The sequence below is a fragment of the Crinia signifera genome, chromosome 5, assembly GCF_055691185.1.
Source record: "Crinia signifera chromosome 5, ASM5569118v1, whole genome shotgun sequence".
Classification (NCBI taxonomy): Eukaryota; Metazoa; Chordata; class Amphibia; order Anura; family Myobatrachidae; genus Crinia; species Crinia signifera.
Window position 1 is genome coordinate 193907800 of NC_139221.1, and position 24552 is coordinate 193932351.

The window sequence follows — 24552 nt, forward strand, 5'->3', positions numbered from 1 at the left end:
ATATATATATATATATATATATATATATATATACTACTCCAATAAATAGAGGCACACAATCCAGGTATAATCACAGCAAGTGTGCCTCTATTTATTGGAGTAGTACTTATTTGATGTGGAGTGCACCAATCAAGTTGCTGAGAAATTATTGGAGTGCCAGCATATATGGAATTCGTGATGGATGGCACTCATGTATCAATGTAATAAGACCAGCCGGTGCCCTCCATGAGACCTCCAATCGGGGGATCACTGTATGTGTATCGTGTTGGCGGCAATAAATTCAGTCAGACAGCAACGTGTAATCCAACGTTTCGAAAAAACTTTACTTTTTCGTCACCCTGATGAAGAAAAAGTAAAGTTTTTTCGAAACGTTGGATTACACGTTGCTGTCTGACTGAATTTATTACAGAGAGTGCCGCCAACACGATACATATAAGAAATATATATTCTAGCGTGGCAGCACACTCGCATAAAAAACTTTTTCCGGTGCCTTCACCTGTGACTCCTCTCCAGAGAGCACATATATAGACCAGTTTTGCCGGAGTGGCACTCGGCGAATATATAGACAGGTAAACCAGAGCTGTTTGCAACGTTTCGATGTTTTTACTACATTGTCTTCAGGCAGTAATACAAAAACATGTACAAAGCTCACCTTATAACCCTTCAGTGAATGAATACACGCCCACGTGCATGACCGGATGCCAGCAACCAGACCCACATTAGTGACGTCATCGGCTGCTGCCCGTTACCATGCCAGCAGGTGTACATAACTGGGCCTGTCAACGATCACACTGCGTGGCCGGCAATCAACTGTCAGGTACATGATCGAAAAAGTACCATGACACAGACCGTCGCCACAGCAGTTGAAGTGAACAGGCATTGACTATGTGCTAAGCAAGTCCCACAGATACATTTTTAAACCCTTCATTTACATGAAATAAAATGCTCGTCCTGGAGGTTCTGTTGAATGTGTCCCTCTTTGGTCTCTTACTTTTAACTGTCCAGCTGCTGGAACACTGGGGAGGAGATGATGCGGAGCTCATCCTGGTGAAACTTTCTGACTAGCCTATCAATTAGTCCAGGGAGCTGGTCTCATCCAGCAGCTCTAGGCCGATCGTCCTGTGAAGTGTTCATGTATGTTATGCAAGAAGGGGAAAGATTTTGTGAGCCCTCTTTTTTTTTTTTTAATCGGCAATAATTTTACATAGCAAAATCAACTTAATTTTGTAGTGTGAATGACTGGCAAAAAAGTAGAGAACTCTCAAATTTTCATACAGTGCACCTTCAATCACAAAATTTGTTTGAGTTCCGCTGGATGCAATTTCATGTATGTGGAGTGGATGGAGGTGCATTTAGTTTTAAATACGAACCCTCCCTCTAACCACTGATAGTTTGAGGTCTCTGCAAATCTAACATCTCATTTGCCATGTTGACCTGGCACCCAGCGTTTGTGATGCCATGTATAGCTTAAATGTATGTCTGTTTATTTTGACTTTATGTGGTGTGTTGTTTTTTTTTTTTAAGGACTGGGAACAACAAAAACTGAGAATGACGACGTACTTCTGGCTACTATGGTAAGTTTGGTTAACTTGCAGGTATCGACCATTTAAAACCAGTTCTTTTTCTTAAAATAGTGTTCCATGTTTACTATAACTTTGTTAGAGACATTAACTGATATTTCACCCAGTCAAGGAACAAATGAATGTTTATACAGCTTTTATTGGTGCATCATCACTGATGAAAAGTATCACTACGGGGCGGATCCAAAAGAAAATGACGGGGTGCGCAATGATAGGAGAGGGTTTGGGAGGTGGGGTGAAAGTGGTGCCAGTGTACATGCTAAGAGAGCGGTGAGAGAGAGGGCAGGAATGGGATTAAAAATAGGCCCTGGTGTTTAAAGCACACAGGCCCACCTTGGCAACAAAAATGAAGGATGTAGTTTTGCGCGCGCTGAAGGTGCGGTCCAGAAAAGGGGGTGTGGCCACTCAAAAGGGGGCTTGTCCTTGAGTGTAGTGTGCCACACCATATACAACTTCTACACATTATGCAACAAAATACTAGACCCTATTATACTTGCCCCTTAAACATGATGCCAAAAGGATTGAGCCAAAATTCACATAATGCCATATGGATTGAGCCAAAATTCGCATAATGCCACAGGGATTGTGCCAAAATTCGCATAATGCCACAGGGATTTTGACAAAATTCGCATAATGCCACACGGATTGTGCCAAAATTCACATAATGCCACACGGATTGTGCCAAAATTCACATAATGCTACACGGATTGAGCCAAAATTCACATAATGGCACACAGAGTAAGTCAAAATTCATAATACGACATTGACATTGAGTGCATTAAAAATTTACACCATAATGCCCATTATATGTTAAACCGCACATCATAATGTCCGTTACGTATTATGCCAAACACCATAATGCCTTTAAAAATTATGCTACATACAGTAAGTGCTGCTTAACTACATGCTCATTGCCAGGGGTTCATTGCCATGTGGGCTTACATGCTCAGGCAGAAGTGACAGCCTGGCAGAGAGCGGGAGGCTGCCCGGCTGTATTCAGAGCACTGCAGGTCCTGGCTATTTAAAATAATACCACTTTCACACCAGATGCATGGATTTACCACGGAATGTTGTCCCGGGTTGGCCCCTTTTACAACAGCCTAATCCCCGCATCTTTTGAACCAAACTGGCCAAAGCAAGCTTGATTCGCTGACCTGCGCAATCTGTCAATAGCAACCCTGTGGTCCCTCCTCTATGCTCAGATATGTTAACTCACAGCCCTTGCCTTCATCTAGACCTCTCCCATTTAAATTTGATGGCCTGGCTGTTGAGAGGTCAGACTTAAAAGCTAGGGGTTTTTCAGACCAAGTTATTAATAGAGTACTATGGTCTCTGCTCAAAAGACTTCGGTTCACATTTACCATCACGTGTGGCGAACTTATTTCTCCTGGGGCTTGGCTTGGTATCCGCCACCTCATCAGTACTCTCCTTCTCACCTTCTGACCTTCTTATATAGTCGGATCTCGATGCAGGCCTTCCATTGGCCACTCAAAAGGTTGCGATTTTCGCCATGCCTGTTTTATTTCAAAAGGAATGCAGTCTTCTGCTGTGAAGAACTTTTTGCAGTATGCAGTCAGTGAATAGACAATGTCCATTTCGACAGTCACTAAGTCAATTACTAATGGTGAACAGTCACTATATCGGCACCTAAAAAGGGTCGACCTACCTAAGGTTGACACACACTTATGGTTGACATACTGTAGGGATGGTCGACAGTCAAAAAGTCGACATGAGGTTTTCATGCTTTTTTTTCAAAGAAAGGTAGTTTTTCATACTTTACTATGCAAGTGGGAATATAATCGGTGTTGACGTATTCACTATCAACCTAGTTACTGTCAACCTACACATTGTCTATCATAAAAATGAAAAATAAAGGATCGGGGGATTGTCACATACGTGACTTAAATCCTGCAACATACCACTTTATAAGTCAAAATGTCATAAAACATCCATAATAGGATCTTCTATTACCGAATGGGAAATTGCTCCTGAGGAAGCCAGAATTTCACTGATCCGGGGAAATGCTTTGAGCACGACATTGGACATCCCTGCTCCCACTGATGGTCATCCATGATTCCTGAAAGAAATAGCACCACCCAGAGATCTGGATTAAAAGTTTCAAACGAAGCTGCTGACACACCAAGCCAGGTCCCTAAGAGACTTACCAGTATAACCAGTGGTCGCCATAAGGATTCGACAAAGCTCCTGTTCACATAAGAGCTCACCATCACCGCAATCATCTTTTCATTCATCACTGGAGGGTACACACAACCAACCCCATATGCAGTTTCATCAGTGGAGCAATTTCCCAATCGGTAATATAAGACCCTATTATGGATGTTTTATGACATTTTGACTTTTAAATCCTGCCACATACCACTTTATGTCACGTATGTGACAATCCCCCGATCCTTTATTTTTCATTTTTATGTATTTTGTTGTACATTGTCTAAGTTAGATTTTATTGTGTTTTGTATTTGCCATTATTTGAGTTAATAAATATATTTTATTCAGATTACCGTCTGAACAATCATTCAGCCAGCGCTGGCATATTGTATATACCTCTTTCTTGATTAATAGGGGAGTGACAACCCCTTGCCAGCCACTGTTAATAGCGTCTATCATGTATACCGAAATCCTTTTTGCAAGGTCTTTTGCACTTGAAACCCCCGTGTGTATGTTTATATATATATGTATGTATGTATGTATGTATGTGTGTATATGTATATATATATATATATGTGTGTGTATATGTATATGTATGTATGTATATATATATCTCCTATATATTTGGCTACATCTGTCACTCAAAGTGGGTGTCTGTGTCTATAACGCTCTGTTCCTGGACTTTCCTCTTAATGTGTGATTGCCTTCATCTGTGCTGAACACCTTTCTGAGAAATGAACCTGTTTAAAACAGGTGATGGCAATCATACATTAAGGGGAAGTCTAGAAACAGAGCATTGTGTCCCTCCTGGAGAGGGTCATGTTGGGAGGTATGTGACAGAGTGCCAGACACCCTCTGCCTTCCCATGTTGCCCAGCACTGCTACTCCACAGCCACCAGGTGAGCGCCCCCCTCCTGCGATTTGCGGCAAAACCTCCCCCCCTCCCGCGATTCGCGGCAAAAACACCCACTCCCCCGCGACCCCCCCTACCGCGATTCGCAGCAAAAACACCCCCGCGACCCCCCCTCCCCCGATTCGCTGCAAAAAGAACCCCCCCACGACCCCTTCCGCAATTCGCGGCATAACCACCACCCCGCGACCTCCCCTCCCGCGAATCGCGGCAAACCCTCCCCCGTGACCCCCCCCCCCCGATTCGCGGAAAAAAACACACCCCCCACGACCTCCCTCCCGCGATTCGCGGCAAAAAGAACCCCCCACGACCCCCCCTTGCACGATTAGCGGCACCCCCCCTGCGACCTCCCTCCCGCGATTCGCGGCACCCCCCCCCCCCCCGCAATTCGCAGCAGCCCCAGGATTAAATGGCACATGCAAAACACTGACATGGCTATGGTCGACAATGAAAAAGGTTGACATGAGTTTTTGAAGATTTCATATTTCATATTCATTGTCATGTGTCGACATGAACACCAATGAAGTGGCACACTTATGTCAACATTTACATGTGTTGACCTTTCTGTGTTGATTTTTTCTTGTGGCGATTCGCGTCACACCCCCCCGCAACCCCCCCTCCCGCGATTCGCGGCACCCCCCGTGACCCCCCACCTCCCGCAATTCACGGGAACCCCTGTGAACCCCGCCCTCCCGCGATTCGCGGCACCCAACCCCGCGACCCCCCCTCCCGCAATTCGCGGCACCCCCCGTGATTCGCGGCAGCTCCAGAATTAAATTGCACATGGAAAACACTGACACAGCTATGGTCGACAATGAAAAAGGTTGACATGAGTTTTTGTTTTTGTTTTTTTGGAATATTTTCATATTCATTCTCATGTGTCGACATGGACACCAATGAAGTGCCACACTTATGTCAACATTTACATGTGTTGACCTTTCTGTGTTGATTTTTTCTTGTGGCGATTCGCGTCACACCCCCCCCACTCCCGCGATTCCCAGCACACACACACCCCACCCCGTGACCCCCCCTCCCGTGATTCACGGCACACCCCCCGCGACCCCCCCTACCATGATTCGCCGTAACCCCCCTCCCGCGATTTGCGGCAACCCACCCCGCGACCCCCCTCCCGCGATTCTCTGCAATCCCTCCCCTCCCGCGATTCGCAGCATCCACCCCCCCACAACCCCCCCTCCTGCAATTCGCGGCACCCCCCGCGACCCCCCCTCCTGCAATTCGCGGCACCCTCCGCGACCCCCCCTCCCGCGATTCGCGGACACCTAAGTTGCAATACAGGGCATCTTTCATACAATTCTAACCATATTTCTCATATACAAACGTTCACAAATTAAGGGGGCGCAGCCCCTTACGACGGTGTGAAGAGCGCCCGTAGGGCGCGATGAATCACCTAGTATATATATATATATATATATATATATATATATATATATATATATATATATATATATATATATATATATATATATATATATATATATATATATATAACAGCGTGATTCTGGCACTCACTGCATAAGCGGTATGCTTGTCCCGGTGCCCTCCGTACAGTTACTCAAAACATGAAGTGACTGGATATAGACGGTGATGCGGCGGCACTCGGTCAATAATCACACAAAGAAACGGCCTGATTTGCCAACGTTTCAATGATCTCTCATTTTCGGCAGGGCAGCAATACAAAATAAAACACTCACCAAATATGTAGTGCTCGCCATCACCAGAACCTCCTCCAGGCGGAAATCGGCCGGCGCCGTGATCGCACCCGGAAGCTGTCACCCAGTGCACCCATCACCACCATCTTGAGTACTGGAAACTGCATATTTACATAACGTTAAGTACTGGCAAAAAATGGCATAATTTTACATAACTGAAAACAGCAAAAATACACAATCTTAAACAGTACAGACTATCAGTTAGAGAAAACACTGGAGTCCCATAGTTTCATTGAGTCCGTTTGGACTCAAGGTATCTAACAGAAAAATCCATTTGGATTCCTTTTGGAGCAACAGCTTAGATCTGTTGCCTCCCCTTCTAAGAGGGGGAACGTGGTCAATTATAATATGTTTAAATGCGGTGGGAGAATGTCCCTGTTCCGCATAATGTCTGGCAACCGGCTGCGTGCTGGTGCCAGACAAAACAGCAGCACGTATGGCCTGCCTGTGTTGGGCCATCCTGATTTTAAATTGACAGTCCGTCTTACCTATGTAGTATTTCCCGCATGGACATATGAGGGCATATACCACATAGGTAGACGAACAGGTGAGTCTGTGGTAGATTTTAAAGGTTTTAGGTAGAAATGGATGTTTGACAATGCTACCTGTCAACATATATCCACAGGTTGTACACCCCGTACACTTCACACAACCCAATTTTGGTGTACCCCAAAATGCATTGGTGGCCCGGGTTCCCTGATTGGTGACATCAGTATGTACTACATAGTCACGCAAATTTTTCCCTCTGGAAAAGCTCATCATAATTCTTTTCTTTTTTAGGGTGGTGAGGCTATTATCCGTGGTAATAATCGGCCAATGATTTTTTATAGCTTTACGGGCCGTATGACTGGCCGTACTGTACCGGCTAGGCCATATGATGGTATTGGCTAAGTACTTTTTACCTTTTTTGGTCAGGGTGCTTGCTCTAGTTTTTTGCATCACCTGCTCCTTAATTTTGACCAGTACATTACGCTCATAGCCCCTGGCTATGAATTTTTCAATCATGATATTAAGTTGATGTTCTGCCTATCATCGTTACATATTCTTCTCACCCTAAGAAATTGGGAAAGAGGTAACCCTTTTTGTACTGATTGGGGATGAAAGGAAGAGGGGGGCAACAGGACATTCCGATCCGTGGACTTTACGAAAAAGGGTGGTTTTAAGTTTATTATCATGCTTTTGTATTTTGACATCCAAAAACTCTATTTCTGTTTGTGACAGTTTAAGTGTCAATTTGACAGGACTGTCACTGCAATTCTGGTCATTGACCAATTGCTCAAGGGCTTTGGCGTCTCCACCCCAAAACAACAACATATCGTCTATATATCTAGAATAATAGACTATGTTACTGGAGATGGCACTCTCCGAGAAGAAGATGTTACGTTCTACCATTAACATGTACGCATTGGTGTAGGCTGGCGCGACCGAAGCGCCCATCGCGCAGCCCGCCAATTGTAGGTAGAAACTACCGTCATACATGAAATAGTACGCAGCCGGTTGCCAGACATTATGCGGAACAGGGACATTCTCCCACCGCATTTAAACATATTATAATTGACCACGTTCCCCCTCTTAGAAGGGGAGGCAACAGATCTAAGCTGTTGCTCCAAAAGGAATCCAAATGGATTTTTCTGTTAGATACCTTGAGTCCAAACGGACTCAATGAAACTATGGGACTCCAGTGTTTTCTCTAACTGATAGTCTGTACTGTTTAAGATTGTGTTTTCAGTTATGTAAAATTATGCCATTTTTTGCCAGTACTTAACGTTATGTAAATATGCAGTTTCCAGTACTCAAGATGGTGGTGATGGGTGCACTGGGTGACAGCTTCCGGGTGCGATCACGGCGCCGGCCGATTTCCGCCTGGAGGAGGTTCTGGTGATGGCGAGCACTACATATTTGGTGAGTGTTTTATTTTGTATTGCTGCCCTGACGAAAATGAGAGATCATTGAAACGTTGGCAAATCAGGCCGTTTCTTTGTGTGATTATTGACCGAGTGCCGCCGCATCACCGTCTATATATATATATATATATATATATATATATATATATATATATATATATATATATATATATATATATATATATATATATATATATATATATATATATATATATATATATATATATACATTGTATGTATATATATATATCTTGCGATATGCTGGCACTCTTCCTTCCAATGCAGGTTACAGCGGTGCATGGAAGAAGAAACAGGTATTGTAGACAATGATTAACCCGCACCCATCGGATTTCTTCAGAATAAATTATCACTCAGACGCCATAGACTTTAAGCAACGTTTCGGGGGTTTATTCCTGTCCTCAGGCTTGTTACAAAAGAAATAAAGTGTACAGCTTACCTATATACCTTCACCATTCGGTGTGGCTGCGACCCACGCCCTCTGTTCACCTGCAACTTCCGGGAGCGCCTCTCACTCCCTCAGCTGGATACAGTGACGTCAGGCTAGGTCAGCAGCAACACCCAATTGTGTTACAAACAAGACATACTATTACAGAAAAAAGAAAAACAAAGAAAAACGTGAAAAATACATTACAAAAAATGTGTACATATAATAAAAGGCAAGAAACGATCGATGTTGTGAGAATCCAAGTTATAATTCATTACATAATATTCAATATAGGTATACTGACTCATCAGCACGCCATCGATCATAGAAAAATACTAAAACTTAGGTGGTCGTTTAACCCCTTGGGTTTCAGAGTACCCAAGGTGTGGATCCATTTAATTTCACACTTAAGTAGCTTCAAGTGTCGGTCCCCACCACGGTTATCGTCTGGTATGTGATCAATGATCATGTGTCTCAAATTGGCTAAGTTATGTTTGGCTTCTGCAAAGTGTTTGGCAATCGGTTGGTCAACCGATTTGCCATTGATCGCTGCTCTGATCGAACATCGATGCATCCCCATCGATGCCTACATAACTTAACCCGCACGGGCATTTAATTAAATAGACCACATATGAAGTTGAGCAGGTTACATTGTGTTTGATGTTAAATTTCTGACCTGTATGAGGGTGGAAAAAGGTCTTGTCCACGATCATGTGGCTGCAAGTTACGCACCCCGTACATTTGTGACACCCAAGAAACTTCTTAGTTGTTAATTTCAATTGCCAGGTAACATCGGTATGCACCAGCCAATCCCAGATGTTCCTCCCTCTCTTATAGCAGTTTCTGATTGTAGAATGTTTGAGGCTTTTAAATTCTGACTGTATTATTGGCCAGTTATGCTTGGCAGTGCTGTTAATGGATGTTGACACAGTGTTGTATTGCTGAACCCAATTCATAGAATCTTTAATAGTTTGTTGCAATTTAGGTTTAAGTGTATCCTCTCTTGACATGGCCTCAGCTCTCTCTCTCGCTGTACAAATTAAGTTCTTGTTATAACCTCTGTCTTGAAATTTAATCGACATATCATCAAGTGTCGACACCAAAGTGTCAGGATCACTTGTAATTCTTTTGGCTCTCAAAAACTGAGAGAAGGGAAGGCTGCGGATAGTCGACATAGGGTGGAAGCCGTCGGCTCGTAAAAGGGTATTCTTATCCGTTTTCTTCGTGTACAAACTGGTTACAATTTGATTGCCGCATACACTGATGGTTACATCTAAATAATTAATGGACTACAGGCTAGTCTATGAGCCTGGAATCCATTAATTATTTTCCCCACCGCTGCGCACGTAGACGAGTGAAGTTCATGGTTGCTCGGGAGCACTTGTGAGCTCATGTGTTCGACCCTGAAACCCCGCCCCCTGGAGCAGCACCAAACTTCCCTAAACAGCTAAAATGCTAGGATTCATTGTGGAAACCCACATTTACTGTATATCAAAATGCTCATAAGCCCCAAAGTGGACATTTACTTATGCTGGTGTATTGTTAGAAAATAAATTCTGTAATTTTTTTTTGTTTTCTTGCATAATTTATTAAGATGTAATTTATGTATTCTACTGCATTATTAATACAAATTGCAGTTAAAACTAAAAATGTCATTTGTACAAATGGTTTGTTTGTACTGCGCTCAGCTCCTAAGCGTAATATAGGGTGTTGTATATGTAATTGTAAATATACTGTTCGGTATCACTTAGGTGTTAAGGAATCAATGAGATGCGTGTAAGTGAAAAATGGACTTATTTACCGAAATCACACTATATATCCTGGTACTCATCCAAGACCATATATGTTTTGAGTAAAATAATTGTCCAAATCACCAAATGCTGCTGGTGATGGGGGGAAGGAGAAAATAAATGGGTTCCGGGGGAATTGGGACACGGTGTGGTGTTCCCAATTTGGGGTAATGGGTGTGGGGAAGAAAGTCAAGAGGTGAGAGCGGTTGGGCACCGGTGTCTGTTAACCGCAGGCACAATCACAAGTTGGTCCGCACACACACAGGGTGCTGGTGCAGAGGGCTGGCGTTCCGCCCCCCCCGCAGTGCACCTCCCACCTGTGTATTGTCCGATTCTGTGGGTCCTGGTCCGTCCCGTGATGTCCTGGTCTTTTAGCTCTAACCGCAGTTCGGTCAGTATGGGAGCTACACAACGAGCTGTGTGACGCGGCTTCCGGGTATCGGCACCGTGTGAGTGCCATGACCCGGCGTCACGGTCAGCTACTGGACTGTAGGCTTGACTCCTTGGTGCTGGATAATAAAATGCTGAAGTGTCTCCAACGCGTTTTGGCCCTAGGGGGCCTTCTTCTAGTGAGTTTTTTGCAGTGTACTAGTGTTTGAGTTAATTTATCTGTATTTATTGCTGCTGATTAACTCAGTCTCTGATTGGTGCCATGGTTGGATGTGTCATTGGTGCAGACGGCTGTCAATCACAGTATATTGAATGGGTTGTAACGCCTCTTATCTGACGTGACTGGTAGCCCTGTTATTATGTAGTAATTCAGAGATTACTATTGTGGCAGATAGTGGTGATGTTGGTCTAAGGTGATTTGATGTGTAGGACTGCTGATCCTGCTGTAGGGGTGACTTGCACCTTATTATGGAGAAATTGCATGTTGCCACTTTACTTAAATGTGATGGCCATAGGTCGTATTGGATGGTGGGATAGATGTAGCTATTTTTGGATGCATCTCACTAGCTGGAGTGGGTGCCATGTATGTAAAAGATAGTGACACGCCACCCCACATAATTACGAATATATGCCAGAATCCATATAGCCAAATTTAGCACCATACATACATGGCCCCCACTCAAACTAGTGTAGTGTTCCCGCTAGGCTGTTTTAGCGGGGCGCTGCGCCCTGCCCGATTTTTAAAGGGCAAAATGCGCCCTGCCCCTCTGGCAGCGCCCCGCTAAAACAGCCTGCCTCCTACTCTTATGGTGATACCGGGGAAGCCCGGCGCCGCAGTATATAGCGGTGCCCGGCGCTTCCCCGGCAGTGGAGAGCCTTTGGTGTGGCCGGGCCCGCCCCCTTCAGTGACCCTTTTCTTGATGATGGCGGCCGGGCCCACCCCTTTTCGTCACGGCGCGGCCCGGGCACGCCCCTTTTGTGCCGTCGGTGGCCCAGGACCACCCAGAACAGTGACGTCAGCGGGCCCGGTCCGCCCCCTTGACGCTCTCCCTGTGTAGCGGCGCCCTGCCCGCCCCTGTTCCTAGAAGGAACTCTATAGTGAGATACATCCAAAAATAGCGACCAGACCACTAGTGTGTTATTCATAGACACACCATGGGCTGTACTTACAAATTTACCAACTATAGAACCTTATTATATGTCTCCCTCCGACTGTCACAAACCCAGTACATGACGTACCGGTTTCGGGTGTGAACCCGCAGCCGTGACTGCTGTTTAGGACAGCCACGGTGATGTCCTACACTGACTCTGTTGACCCCCAAGGTGAGGTGAGTGACTCCTGCAGATGCTAGGCTTCACCTGTAGTTGCCACGTTTGAAGTAGCAAGTTAGGCCCGCTCGAGCTCCGGTGCAACCAGGTGTTATGTGGGGACAAAGAGTCAGTGACCCCCCAAGGGTACAGCCAACAGTATAGTGTGATTTCGTTAAATAAAGTCCATTTTTCACTTACACGCAACTCATTGATTCCTTAACACCTAATTGATACCGAACAGTATATTTACAATTACATATACAACACCATATAGTACGCTTAGGAGCTGAGCGCAGTACAACCAAACCATTTGTACTTGTTTCTAACAGACCGGTCACATGTATAGTACTGCAGCTAGCCCCAACCAACTGTATCCCAGTGCGTTGCTCGCCATACCTCCCCCTAAAAATTTAATTTGAAAACCATTTTATTTTTCTCTGTTTTCCTAGTTAAAGAACGGTGCTCCATTTGCTAAACTCCCAAATGACAAGCTGAAGGCTGTGATCCCACCATTCTTACCCCCTTCAAACTTTGAGCTTTGGAATTCTGACCGCTCCAGGATTAGCAAGGATGGGAAAATGGAGCAGACCCGAGCATCCATGCCCCCAAGGCTGTCAAAAACGAGCTTTAACAGTAGTGGCAATTCTGATATTGTAAGTTTTGAGAAACGCATGCACTACTGTAAAAATGCACTACTGTAGAAACACTAAAATGTTCATAAACTAATCATGAATGGAAAATAATTTATTATTTTAGCAAGCCCTACAATTCCACTGCAGCTGTCAATTATACCCCTTTCAGACGCCATGCACTCCTCAACCTGCCAGTCATGCCTTTCACACTGCAGCCGACCTGGGTTAAATAATTTGGAATGCTCTACCTGGGTCAACTGCTTTACAGTGGTATTGGAACAAGGTCGCACTGGTTTGCCCCAGCAATAAACCAGTTTTCTTCTACGATCCCCATGGCAGCCATACATTGGGATATTCCCTTCCCCCACTAGAGCAGACAGGATTGATTTCTCTTGGGACCGCCCACCTTGGGTATAATAGACCCCTCCTTCACCTCTGTTGTATCTTTTTTCCTGTCTCCGTTTTAGAGTAGACAGAGTAGGCAGTTATTTTTTGTTTAAACAGGGTTACCTCTGCAGCATGGAGCTGAATGGGGTGGCTCCCCGGGGAGAGGATGGTGCAGGAGGCCAGTCTGACTCGTCTCCCTGCACGTACATACCCTGCTGCTGGTTTGGAGACTGGAAACGGAGTCCATATAACAGGCATCCGGACATGTAAGCGAGTTCTCCCCGCAGCGTCAGCCCCGCTGGAAGCCGCGGCTGCACGCTACAGATTCTAAGGCAGAAGGGGCGGAAGTACCGGTTACGCGTCACTTCCGCCCACAGACGCCTGAGGTGCGTCTCACAGATCAGTCCCCTGACTACACGGGACTGAGAGATTGGTTCCGCTCGGCTATCCGGAATACACACGCGATTTGAGCGGCAATACAGGGGTTAAATAGCCGGAGGATGGCGTTCTCAGTGGCATTCAAATCTGTTTGCAGCGTGGAGTACTACACTGAGTGCTGTTTTTCCTATCATGGATGCGCCTTCTCCCCAGAAGCCAGATGATGCCCCAGTGAGGTAAGCCCTTTGGTTTTGGGCATCAGTTGTTTTTATTTTGAGTTAGATATTGAGTGTAGTTTCTGTCTTTTTAGTGTGCCTGTCTCTCCTGTGCATAAGAAGAGAACAGCAAAGAAGAAGTTCATTGAATCTATATGCATGACATGTGATCAGACTTTTGCTTCAGCACAGAAGAAGGCAATATGTGAATTATGTGAAATGGCACAAACTAAGGTGCCTGAAAAGTCAGAACACACTGAGGTCATTAAAGAGTTAATGGCCTGGATGAAAGAGAACTTTGTTTCTAAAAATGAATTTACTCAGAGCCAGTCTGTGAAAAGATCAAGAGTACAGGCTGAATTCACACCAGAGGAAGATTCCTCAGATGAATTTGAATGTGAAGATAAAGGTTCGTCAGAGGAGTCAGGCGAACTAGAGGATGTCAGAACATTTAACTTGGAGCTGGTAGAAAGCATGTTAAAACATATATACAAGGCTATGAATTTTAAGGAAGTGGCATCTACCTCTGAGACTAAGGATCCACTGTATGAAGACAGGGATAAAAGAGGAAGAACCTTCCCTGTAAACAAAGTCATAAGAGATATGATAAATAAAGAATGGGCCAGCATTGACAAAAGATTTACCCTAGGAAACAGGGTAGAAAGAATGTACCCGTTTAAAGATGAGGAATTTCTCGGTTGGTGCACTACACCTAAGGTAGACGCGGTGGTGACCGAAATTATTTCTAAGTCCACTATTCCAGTAGAGGATGCAGCGGCATTTAAAGATGCCATGGACAGAAAAATTGAGACTTCCTTACGTAAGGTTCATTCAGCATCTGTGGGTTCCATGAAGACTAATGTGGCGATGGCGTCAGTGGCCAGGGCGATTAGACTGTGGACCTCTAATCTGAAAACAGACGTGGAAGAGAAGATATCAAAACAATATCTTATCAGAAATCTTGATATTATACAGAAGGCTATTGACTTCTTATGTGAGGCTTCTCTTGATGGGGTTTCCTTTGCGGCCAAGGCTATGGCGGCAGGAGTAACAGGGCGTAGAGCTCTGTGGCTAAAACCCTGGAACGCAGACGCTAATTCTAAAAATAAGCTAACAAACTTACCCTTTGAAGGAAAGTTCTTATTTGGTTCCAAACTTGATACAATGATACAAAGAATTTCAGGGGGAAAATCTGTCCGCTTACCCCAAGAAAAGAAGAATCGATTCAATTTTCCTGCTTCCACAAGGCAAGCATACAGGGAGGCGAAGACATATCGACCTGGGAAGACATATTACAAAAGAGGAAATGCGAATACCTCTAGACAGTCATTTCGTCAAAACTTCCGTGGCCGATACCAACCTGAGAAAGATTGGAGCCAGAAAGGAAAATTATGACTATCATCAAGAGAACATGATTGGCGCCAGACTACTGAGGTTTGTGACAAGTTGGGAAGAGATAATAAAGGACACCTGGGTGTTGAATATAATTCATCAGGGCTACTGTATCGAATTCGAGACAACACCCCTCCATCACAGATTTGTAAAATCAAGGATACCAAGGGTATCCGAAGAAAGGAAAGCCCTATTTCTGAGGATAGAACAACTCCTACAGACAGAAGCCATAGAAGTGGTCCCAGAAGGGGAACAGAGAAAGGGCTTTTAATCGAACCTATTTTTGGTGAAGAAACCAAATGGAACGTTCAGAACTATCCTGGATCTCAGAGATCTGAATCTCTACATAAAACAAATAAAGTTCAAGATGGAGACCCTAAGTTCCATTGTGATGGGAATCAGAAGGGGAGACTACCTTGCATCAATAGATTTAAAGGATGCGTATTATCATATCCCAATAAATCTAAGACACAGAAAATTCCTAAGGTTCTCGTGGCCAATCGTCATTTTCAATTTACCTGTCTTCCATTTGGGCTGAAAACTTCTCTGAGAGTCTTTACCAAGGTGCTAGTCACAGTAATTGCAGCTCTGAGGCTCCAAAGGATTCAAGTATGGCCCTACTTAGACGACCTATTGATTGCAGGAGACTCGTTGATAGAAACAGAGAACAACGTGAGGAAGACAATAAATCTGCTACAATTTTTAGGTTGGATAATAAACATAGAAAAAAGCCAGACAACTCCGACACAAAGGATACAGTTTCTAGGGGCCATGATAGACACAGATCGGTTTTTAATAACCCTATCAGCCGAAAGGTGCCTGAAGATTCAAGGGCTAACAAGGGTGCTTTTACAGAAAAAGAGGTGCCCTCTGAGTATGGCTATCCAGATGTTGGGTATGATGGCGTCTTGTATCAAGATCATCCCTTGGGCTCAGTGGAGAATGAGGAGACTTCAGTGGTCCCTGATTCCATTACAGAAGAAGGGTTATGGCGTTCATCACCTGATCTCACTGAATCAGGAAGTAAGACCAGACCTAAATTGGTGGCAACAAGGTTTAGAGGAAAGGAATACCAGTCTAAAAGATCCAACGTTTCGGATACTGACCACAGATGCCAGCCTGGTTGGTTGGGGCGCCCATATAGAAGAAAGGTCCATACAGGGCTCATGGACAAAAGAAAAAGCGAGAAACTCGTCAAACATGAGAGAATTGCAGGCGGTTTGGGAGGCCATACAGCTCCTAAAAGAAGACATTCGCCATTCACATTTGAGAATAATGTCGGACAATGTGACTGTAGTGTCTCATATAAATCATCAGGGGGGCACGAGAAGTGTCAAACTCATGCATATGTCAGGGAAGATACTGAGCTGGGCGGAAGACAATCTGGAATCTTTGTCAGCGGTGTATATCCCAGGCAAAAGGAATATACTGGCAGATTTTCTGAGTCGAGAGGTGATATCTCCAGGAGAATGGGAGTTGAACACAGAAGTTTTTTCTCAGATAGAGAAGATATTCGGTACCCCAGAAGTAGACATGATGGCCAATTTTCGGAACAGAAAGGTGAACAACTTTTTCTCAAAATCATTTCATCCGCAGGCTCTAGCCATAGATTCCCTCTCAGTGAAATGGAACTTCAGGCTGGGCTACATATTTCCTCCCTTCCCGATGATCGGGAGAGTTCTAAAAAAACTGAGAGAAGATCAAGTGGAAGTAGTGGCAATATTACCCTACTGGCCGAGGAGGCCCTGGTTCGTCAACGTTCTAAAGATGGCAGTTCAAGAACCTTGGTCCCTGCCCAACAGACGGGACCTACTGCATCAGGGTCCAGTTTATCATCCAGAGTCAACAAAGTTATCACTAAAGGCATGGAGATTGAGCGGAGCATACTAAGGAGACATAATTTGTCATCCCAAGTCATGGTAATGATGCTGAAGGCCAGAAAGAACATTTCTTCCCTATCCTATTATAGAACATGGATCAAATTTATTGAATGGGGTCAATTCAGTGGTGACTTTTCGTCTATATCAACTGATAAAGTCCTGCAGTTTCTCTATGACGGCTTTCAGATTGGTCTTGCCCCAGCAACTATTAAATCTCAAATCTCTGCCCTAGGAGTGCTATTAGATAGACCTTTGGCAGAAGAGAGACTGATAAAAAGGTTTAACAGAGCCATGAAGAGGATCCGACCACCAGTCAAAGCTCTAGTGGCACCGTGGGATTTAAACCTTATGTTAGCAGTATTAGCTAAACATCCCTTTGAACCCTTAACAGATTGTCCTTTAAAGTATCTAACCTGGAAAACTGTATTCTTGGTCGCAGTCACCTCGGCCAGAAGAGTAAGTGAGCTCCAAGCTCTATGGATAGAGGAACCTTATCTCATTGTCTTCCCAGACAGAGTGGTATTAAGGACACATCCTGAATTTGTACCTAAGGTGATATCATCATTTCACCTCAATCAAGAGATTATTCTTCCTAGTTTCTACCCAAAACCTGAAAATGAAGAGCAACGAAGCTGGCATACGTTGGACCTAGTCCGGGTCATCTCCATATATTTGGAAAGAACTAAAGACTTTAGATCGACTAAACATCTATTTGTCATCCCGAACGGAGTCCGTAAAGGAAAGGAACCTGGGAAACAGACTATATCCAGATGGATAAGAGAGACGATTGTTGCAGCTTACAAGCAGGAAGGCAAGAAAGTACCTCCTATAGTACAGGCACATTCCACAAGGGCAGTCTCTACATCATGGGCGAACAAGGCCAAAGCATCGGTGACCGAAATCTGCAAAGCTGCTACCTGGTCGTCAGTACACACCTTTGTTAACCATTATGCACTTGACGTTTCTCTTGCCCACTTTGGGAAGCATGTTCTTCAGGAGGCAGTGTCTGCTGATACCTCCGTATAATAAATATATTTTCATGCATCATATTACCCTCCCGTTTATTGTCTTGGGTATGTCCCAATGTATGGCTGCCATGGGGATCGTAGAAGAAAGAGTCGAATTATACTCACCGATAATTCCTTTTTCTTCCTAGAGATCCCATGGCAGCCACTGATTACCCTCCCTTGTATTATGATGTGTTTTCTCTAGGGACCTTGGTACGGAGACACTCAAAAGATACAACAGAGGTGAAGGAGGGGTCTATTATACCCAAGGTGGGCGGTCCCAAGAGAAATCAATCCTGTCTGCTCTAGTGGGGGAAGGGAATATCCCAATGTATGGCTGCCATGGGATCTCTAGGAAGAAAAAGGAATTATCGGTGAGTATAATTCGACTCTTTTCCATTATGTAAAAAGGACAGAAGTATCATTCAATTGAAAAATCTATTCCACCGAATCCTTATTACAAACATTTGAAGCCACATCTTTATGAAGGTTTTATAGGTTTATCTCACACAAATTTATAAAGCTATCAGAGCAAGGACACCCTTGCAGAGTGCCCAATGTTTATACGCTTGTTAGTTAGATCCAAGTTTCCAATGATCATTATGGGCTACTGTAATAGCCTGTGAGATGCAGACTGTAAGCGAATTCTGGCAAGTCTACTTACAGTATACTTTGCAATTTATCGCATCAATAAAACTTTGGTGCCACCTTCAACATGAATAAAAAGTGTAGATGTGAATGAGGATTTATAGGAAAAAGCACTCTGAGCTTTGTGCAAGTACATGTTTAATTTGTGATTTCCATTAATTCTGTTTCATATAGGGGGCGAGATGTACTAAGCCTTGAAAAGTGAGAAAATGGAGAGTGATAAACCACCAACCAGTCAGCTTTTATCTGTAATTTTTCAAACACAGGCTGTGACATGGCAATTAGGAGCTGATTGGCTGATGGTTCATCACTTTCCATTTTATCACTTTTCAAGCTTAGTTCATCTGGCCCAATGTGTTTCATAAATTCTGTTTATTTCTAATGTTGTCAGACTTCAGTCAGCCGAGCTCCAAGAACAGTTAAATTTCCATCTTTGCCAAGAAGTCCTGTTTCCCCTTCAAATTCCGGCAACTTCAACCACTCACCCCACTCTTCTGGTGGTGCCAACAGTGTTACAGGTAATCTTCAGAATTAACTATATGGTTACATAATAATCAAAAGTCAGAAGGAAAATGTATACCTTTTATATTCAGATTACACTGTTGTGTAGTACCTTCAGACTGTGGCAGGCAGTGCAAAGGATTTTTGTCAACTCCTTGAAAGTCCTACACCACAGAAGGCATCATTGTGGATTCTATTGAGGTCCTCCAATGTCAGCAAGCTACAGCAGTGCTGGTTGTCTGGCATCTTCAGTAATGTAGTATGGTAGGCAGTAGTAAGGGCGAGGTATCCACGCATCACTAATTTCCCTCCCCAACTTTGTTGTGTGAGGGAAAATTTGCAATGTTTTTGGTTGCAAAATGCTTTCACATGGCCGTGTCCCAAAACTGGTCAAAGTCTACACCATTAATTATGTTGAATTTTCTCGCACATTTGATGTTGCTCTATTATAAATGCATTGCGTCCATGGTGATATATGATCTTTTTCCCCCCCATTGTTACAAGGTGGAAGTGCAGATAACGTCTTGTCTCAAATAGCAGCCCAGAGAAGGAAAGCAGCTAGTTTATCTGAACAGAAAAAAAACCAGAGGCACAGCCCAGTTAACACAACCTGTGGATCCATTATCCCTGAGCAACAAGGTTTCCTCCCTATTAGCAATGGCTTTCTACCAAAGGTAAAATACTTGCATGGCCAATAGGTGTGGTGTCGAAGATCTGCAGTGTCTAGTTTGGTACTTGTTTCCTAGCACGGCGCCCGTCGGGTTGATCGCATGCCTTAAGTTTAAGGTACTTAAGGCATGCGATCGACGCGATGGACCCGATTTTATGTCAGTCACCAGTGTATTTGCCGGTGAAAGACAAAACCGCGTTGATCGGGTCCATCGCGGCCCATTATAATGGGCCGCGACGCGATCAACGTGATTTTCCCATAGAGAATAATGTTAAATTAGAAAATCGCGTTGATCAGGGCCGCGATGCGACCGACGCGATCAACCTGATTTTCCCATAGAGAGTAATGTTAAATTATTTTTAAAGTTAAAATCGGGTGTATCAACCCGATTTTACATAGGGAACAATGGGAAATGGGCCAACATGGCAATTTCTCATTGTATAGGGTTAGAAAGTATGGTTAATGTCCCCCCCATTGCGCTCGCCATGCTTCGGGTTGGCGGTACGCGTCCTCCGACCTTTTCATACCCCCACTATCCACGTCGGCGTGGAGTTGATTTCATATAGTGTGGCGAGCGCACGCGTATACCTGTGAAGTTATGCGCATCCGCTCGCCACGCTTCGGGCTCGGTGGCTCGCATGTGTTCGCCACACCATATAAAATCGACTCCACGCCGACGTGGATAGTGGGGCTATGAAAAGGTCGGAGGGCGCGTACCGCCGCCCCTCACGGGCTCGCTGCGCTCGCCATGCTTCGGGTTGGCGTCAATAGTGGGGTGGCATTAACAATGGGTTGCCATTTCAACCATCAGGGGGGGGGGTTGCTATTAAAATGGGGGGTTTTGGGGCTTTTTACATTGATATCAATGTAAAATCGGGTCTCAGGGACCATTTTACATTGATTCCAATGTAAAAATCGGGTCGATTGTGTCGGCCGTTTTTTCCTACCCGATCAATACAATAAAAATCAGTGGCGCCGTGCTAGGAAACAAGTACCTCTAGTTTCATGATTATTAGGTTGACCCCATATGTAGTCAATCATTAGGTTGACCGCAACAAACTTTGCACGTGGTAAAAAGGTTGACAACAAATGATCGTTACCGGTGTAAAATGTGTCCTCATATGTGACATTGTGGAACCATTTATCCTGACGGGTTTGCTATGCTATGCTTGTTTTCACAACTTTTATCTTGATTTAAAAATCAACATGGATTATGATTGGGAATGGGGCATTCCCAATCATAATCCATGTTGATTTTTAAATCAAGATAAAAGTTGTGAAAACAAGTAATAACACAAAACATGTCGACCATGTCCCTGCTATGGAAAGTCATCCATCCCAGGGAAAATCGCTCAGAAGGGCGAAAATCGCTCTGTATGCACTGAGCAATTTTTCAGCCCAGCAATTTTCCCCATCATCATTCACCATACACGCTGGAAAAAATCATCCATTGTGTATGGACCTTAAGGGTTTGGTTTACATAAAGCTAGAATTTTGATGTTACAAAATACATATAAACCTATAACCACATTATTAGCCGCAGAGACAGCCTCCTGGCTCTCAGATGCCGGTGGCCATTTTCTCACTAAGCATATGTTGCATGCTGCTGGTGGGACTCCTGCTACTGCTCTAAGGAACACTGTTGCACTTTCTTAGCATTTTTGACTGCAAGCTACAGCGGAGGTTGTGAGCACATTGGTGTATAGCTTGTCCGTAGAGTAGAGTAGTGCATGTGTATCTGTAATTGTAATACTGCAAATTACTGTGCCTTGTATTTTCTGGTACTGCTAGAAGCACTACTGTGGCTAGAAGTGTGACTGTTCTCTCCTCAACCTCTCTCTCTCTCTCTCTCTCTCTCTCTCTCTCTCTCTCTCTCTCTCTCTCTCTCTCTCTCTCTCTCTCTCTCTCTCTCTCTCTCTCTCCTGTCTCTTGGGTACAAGCCCTCTTCTGACTTTCCTGTACTATCTGTGTCTGTGTTTCCACCATGTCTGGAACGGGCTTAAAGGCACCCCAGAAGATCACTTGTACAAAGTGTGCAGCAAAATTTACTCAGGGGCAGTCTAATGGCTACTGTACCTGATAGTCAGGACTCTGTGCAGAGCCAAGATTCCCCTGCATGCGTATCTCAGCTCACTATGGTTAGGTCCGGTCTCTCTGCAGAGCTGCATGCTTTTAGGCAGTCTACCTCCTTTGACTCAGAACTAACCTTGGCCCAGGCACTGGTTAGGTCAGTAGCTGGTTTATTTAAGTTGTTGGTCCCTGCAAAGTCTTCTTTTACACCACCTCAGCTTTCCAAGAATAGATTGCTCCCCTCTGTACTGCAGATAGTACTCCCAGTGCCGAGAGCCACTTATTTAAAGGAGATTTCAGCCTGAAAGCTTTACAACTTCCTGATATCTTTTTACACAGTGTCAGGTTATGCCCAGCCATGGTAGGTTGTTAGGTCAACAAAGCGGTGGAAATGTGGGCATCTCAGCTTGTTGAAGCGCTACAAGAGAAAGGCCAATAGAGGATCTTATCTCTCTTGCAAAGCATATCCAGGAGTAGGCTAATTATCTGGGCAAAGCCTCTAAGGATATCTGTTCTCTGGCTTCTAAGTCACCAGCTCTCGCTTTTTCTGCTTGCAAAACTCTCTGGCTACAGCAATGCTAAGCAGACTCTGTGTCCAAAAAGGCAGTGGAAGCTCTGCTGTTTTCAGGAAAGGTGCTGTTTGGAGTTGGATATATGGATCTCCCAGGCTATGGGAGGTAAGACAACCTTTTTACCATCTGCGTCCCCTCCCCCTAGCCATTTTTCTGGTCACTTTGACCCTCGGCCAAGTTCAAGGGCCGTTCCAGGGGATCAGCTTCGACTTCCAGAGGGTTCATGGTAGAGCCTATGCATTCTTCGCCCACCAGGAGTCTGTCTGCTACCAAGCCCAGTGCATGACTGGTTTTTCTTCCACTTTGGTGACCCCGTTGTGAGAGCCCTTCTAGAGACCTTTCAAATAGTCTGGATGGGTGCCTGTTTGGGTGAGGAATACCATTCAAAATGGTTACAGACTGGTCTTTTGTTCTCTCACTTACCCCCCCCCCCCCCCCCAGCCCTCTCGTTTTCTTTACCACGGGTTCACCAGTGTCCAAAGACAAATGGATCGTTCTGAAAGGGGTGATCTCCAAATTACTCCTACAGAAGTGATAACGCCGGTTCCTTTACATCAAACACACCTGGGCTTGTATTGTATTCTACCTTCTTTTTAGTTCCTTAACCAAATGGTTCTGTACAGCTTATCCTAAATTTGAAAGATCTCTATCCTGACTACTACAATTTGTAGATGGAATCCCTTTGATCCGTCGTTACAGGGCTGGAAAGGGATGAGTTCTTGGTCTCGCTCGATGAGTGACGCATTTACATATACCCATCACCCCCCTCATCAGCAGTATCTGAGACTCGCATTGAAGCAAGAATGTTACCTATTGTAAAGTGCAACGGAATATGCTGTGCTATATATGAAACTTAATAAAAAAATAAATACCCTTTGGTCTGTCTACGGAAAGGGTAATTACAAAAGTAATTACTGGTGGAATTTTGGATAATTAAGAATCCAGCCATGCTGAAGAAGAATGTATTGTGTTGTCCCTAAATCCTGAAGTTGATCCACCAAAGTAGCCTTTATCAACAGTGTCCAGTAATTTTTTGATACTTCACCAGTAAATCCTTTTCTCCAAAACCACAGGGGACAATGGATGCCTGCCTGGCGCTGTTCTTCCTACCTTGGTGGTATTGATATGTTTTCTGCTCTTTTTATTTTTAAGACCTGCTTAAGGGAGGTGTATAGAGGTGGAGGAGCAGTCACACTGATTAAATTTCTTAAAGTGCCAGCTCCCAGTAACTACCAATCTATACCTATTGTAAAGGTATAGATTGGTATACCTATTGTAAAGGTATAGATTGGATATAAATACATGAACTTGATTTGGGCCGATTTATCCCATTTCCGACGGAACGGGCCGAGAAATTGGCCCATACCGTGTGATGTCACCTTCGGTACCATGTGTGGTCCCGTGTGCATTGGACCAGAGTCGGAGGTCGGACTGGCGTGCAGGTCCGTCCTCTGACATCCCTCCTGGTGGCGGGCCTGGGCGGGGAACAGGGGTCGCATGCAATGTTAAAGGACCGCATGTGATGTATCGCATGTGACCGGGAAGGTTTCTGGCGGGTTATAAGCTGGGCATAGTGTATGCCCAGCCAAAGTATGTATTCCAGTGTCCCCTGCTGGATTCAGAGAAAAGGATTTACCGGTAAGTAACAAAATACCATATTTAATTAAAAAAAGTATAGATAAAGCAGTCATGAGTGCCATATCTATACTTTAAAAAATTTGAATTGCTGAATAAACTGATGGTTGGCCCCAATCCTCTTCCAAAATAACTGCAGGACACTCACCTTCTTGAGCCAATCGGCCCACTAGGATGATGGGTGCCAGACTTGATAGCACAGTGTGAAAAACAGATTGAATATTGTGGAACGATTATTGCTGCTAATATTGGTGTTGCTGGTTAATATTGGAGAATGCTGGGGATTGTAGAATGAGCAGCATCTATGTGTAGCTAGTAGCAGAAAAATATCAGTGTAAA

General features: G+C 44.3%; 1 protein-coding gene across 5 annotated transcripts in view; it reads left to right on the top strand.

Annotated features, from left to right (window-relative positions):
- The window catches only part of ANKS6 (ankyrin repeat and sterile alpha motif domain containing 6), a 242328-nt gene that overhangs the window by 157347 nt on the left and 60429 nt on the right, over nucleotides 1-24552 (top strand). For all 5 annotated transcript variants that reach the window (XR_014474970.1, XM_083188370.1, XM_083188372.1 and 2 more), the window contains 4 exons: nucleotides 1525-1574; nucleotides 12676-12879; nucleotides 19157-19283; nucleotides 19771-19940. Coding sequence is in view for 4 of the 5 variants with exons in the window: in XM_083188370.1 (XP_083044496.1) it covers nucleotides 1525-1574; nucleotides 12676-12879; nucleotides 19157-19283; nucleotides 19771-19940 (551 nt within the window). In the remaining variant the exon portion in view is untranslated. The remainder of the gene's footprint in view (nucleotides 1-1524; nucleotides 1575-12675; nucleotides 12880-19156; nucleotides 19284-19770; nucleotides 19941-24552) is intronic.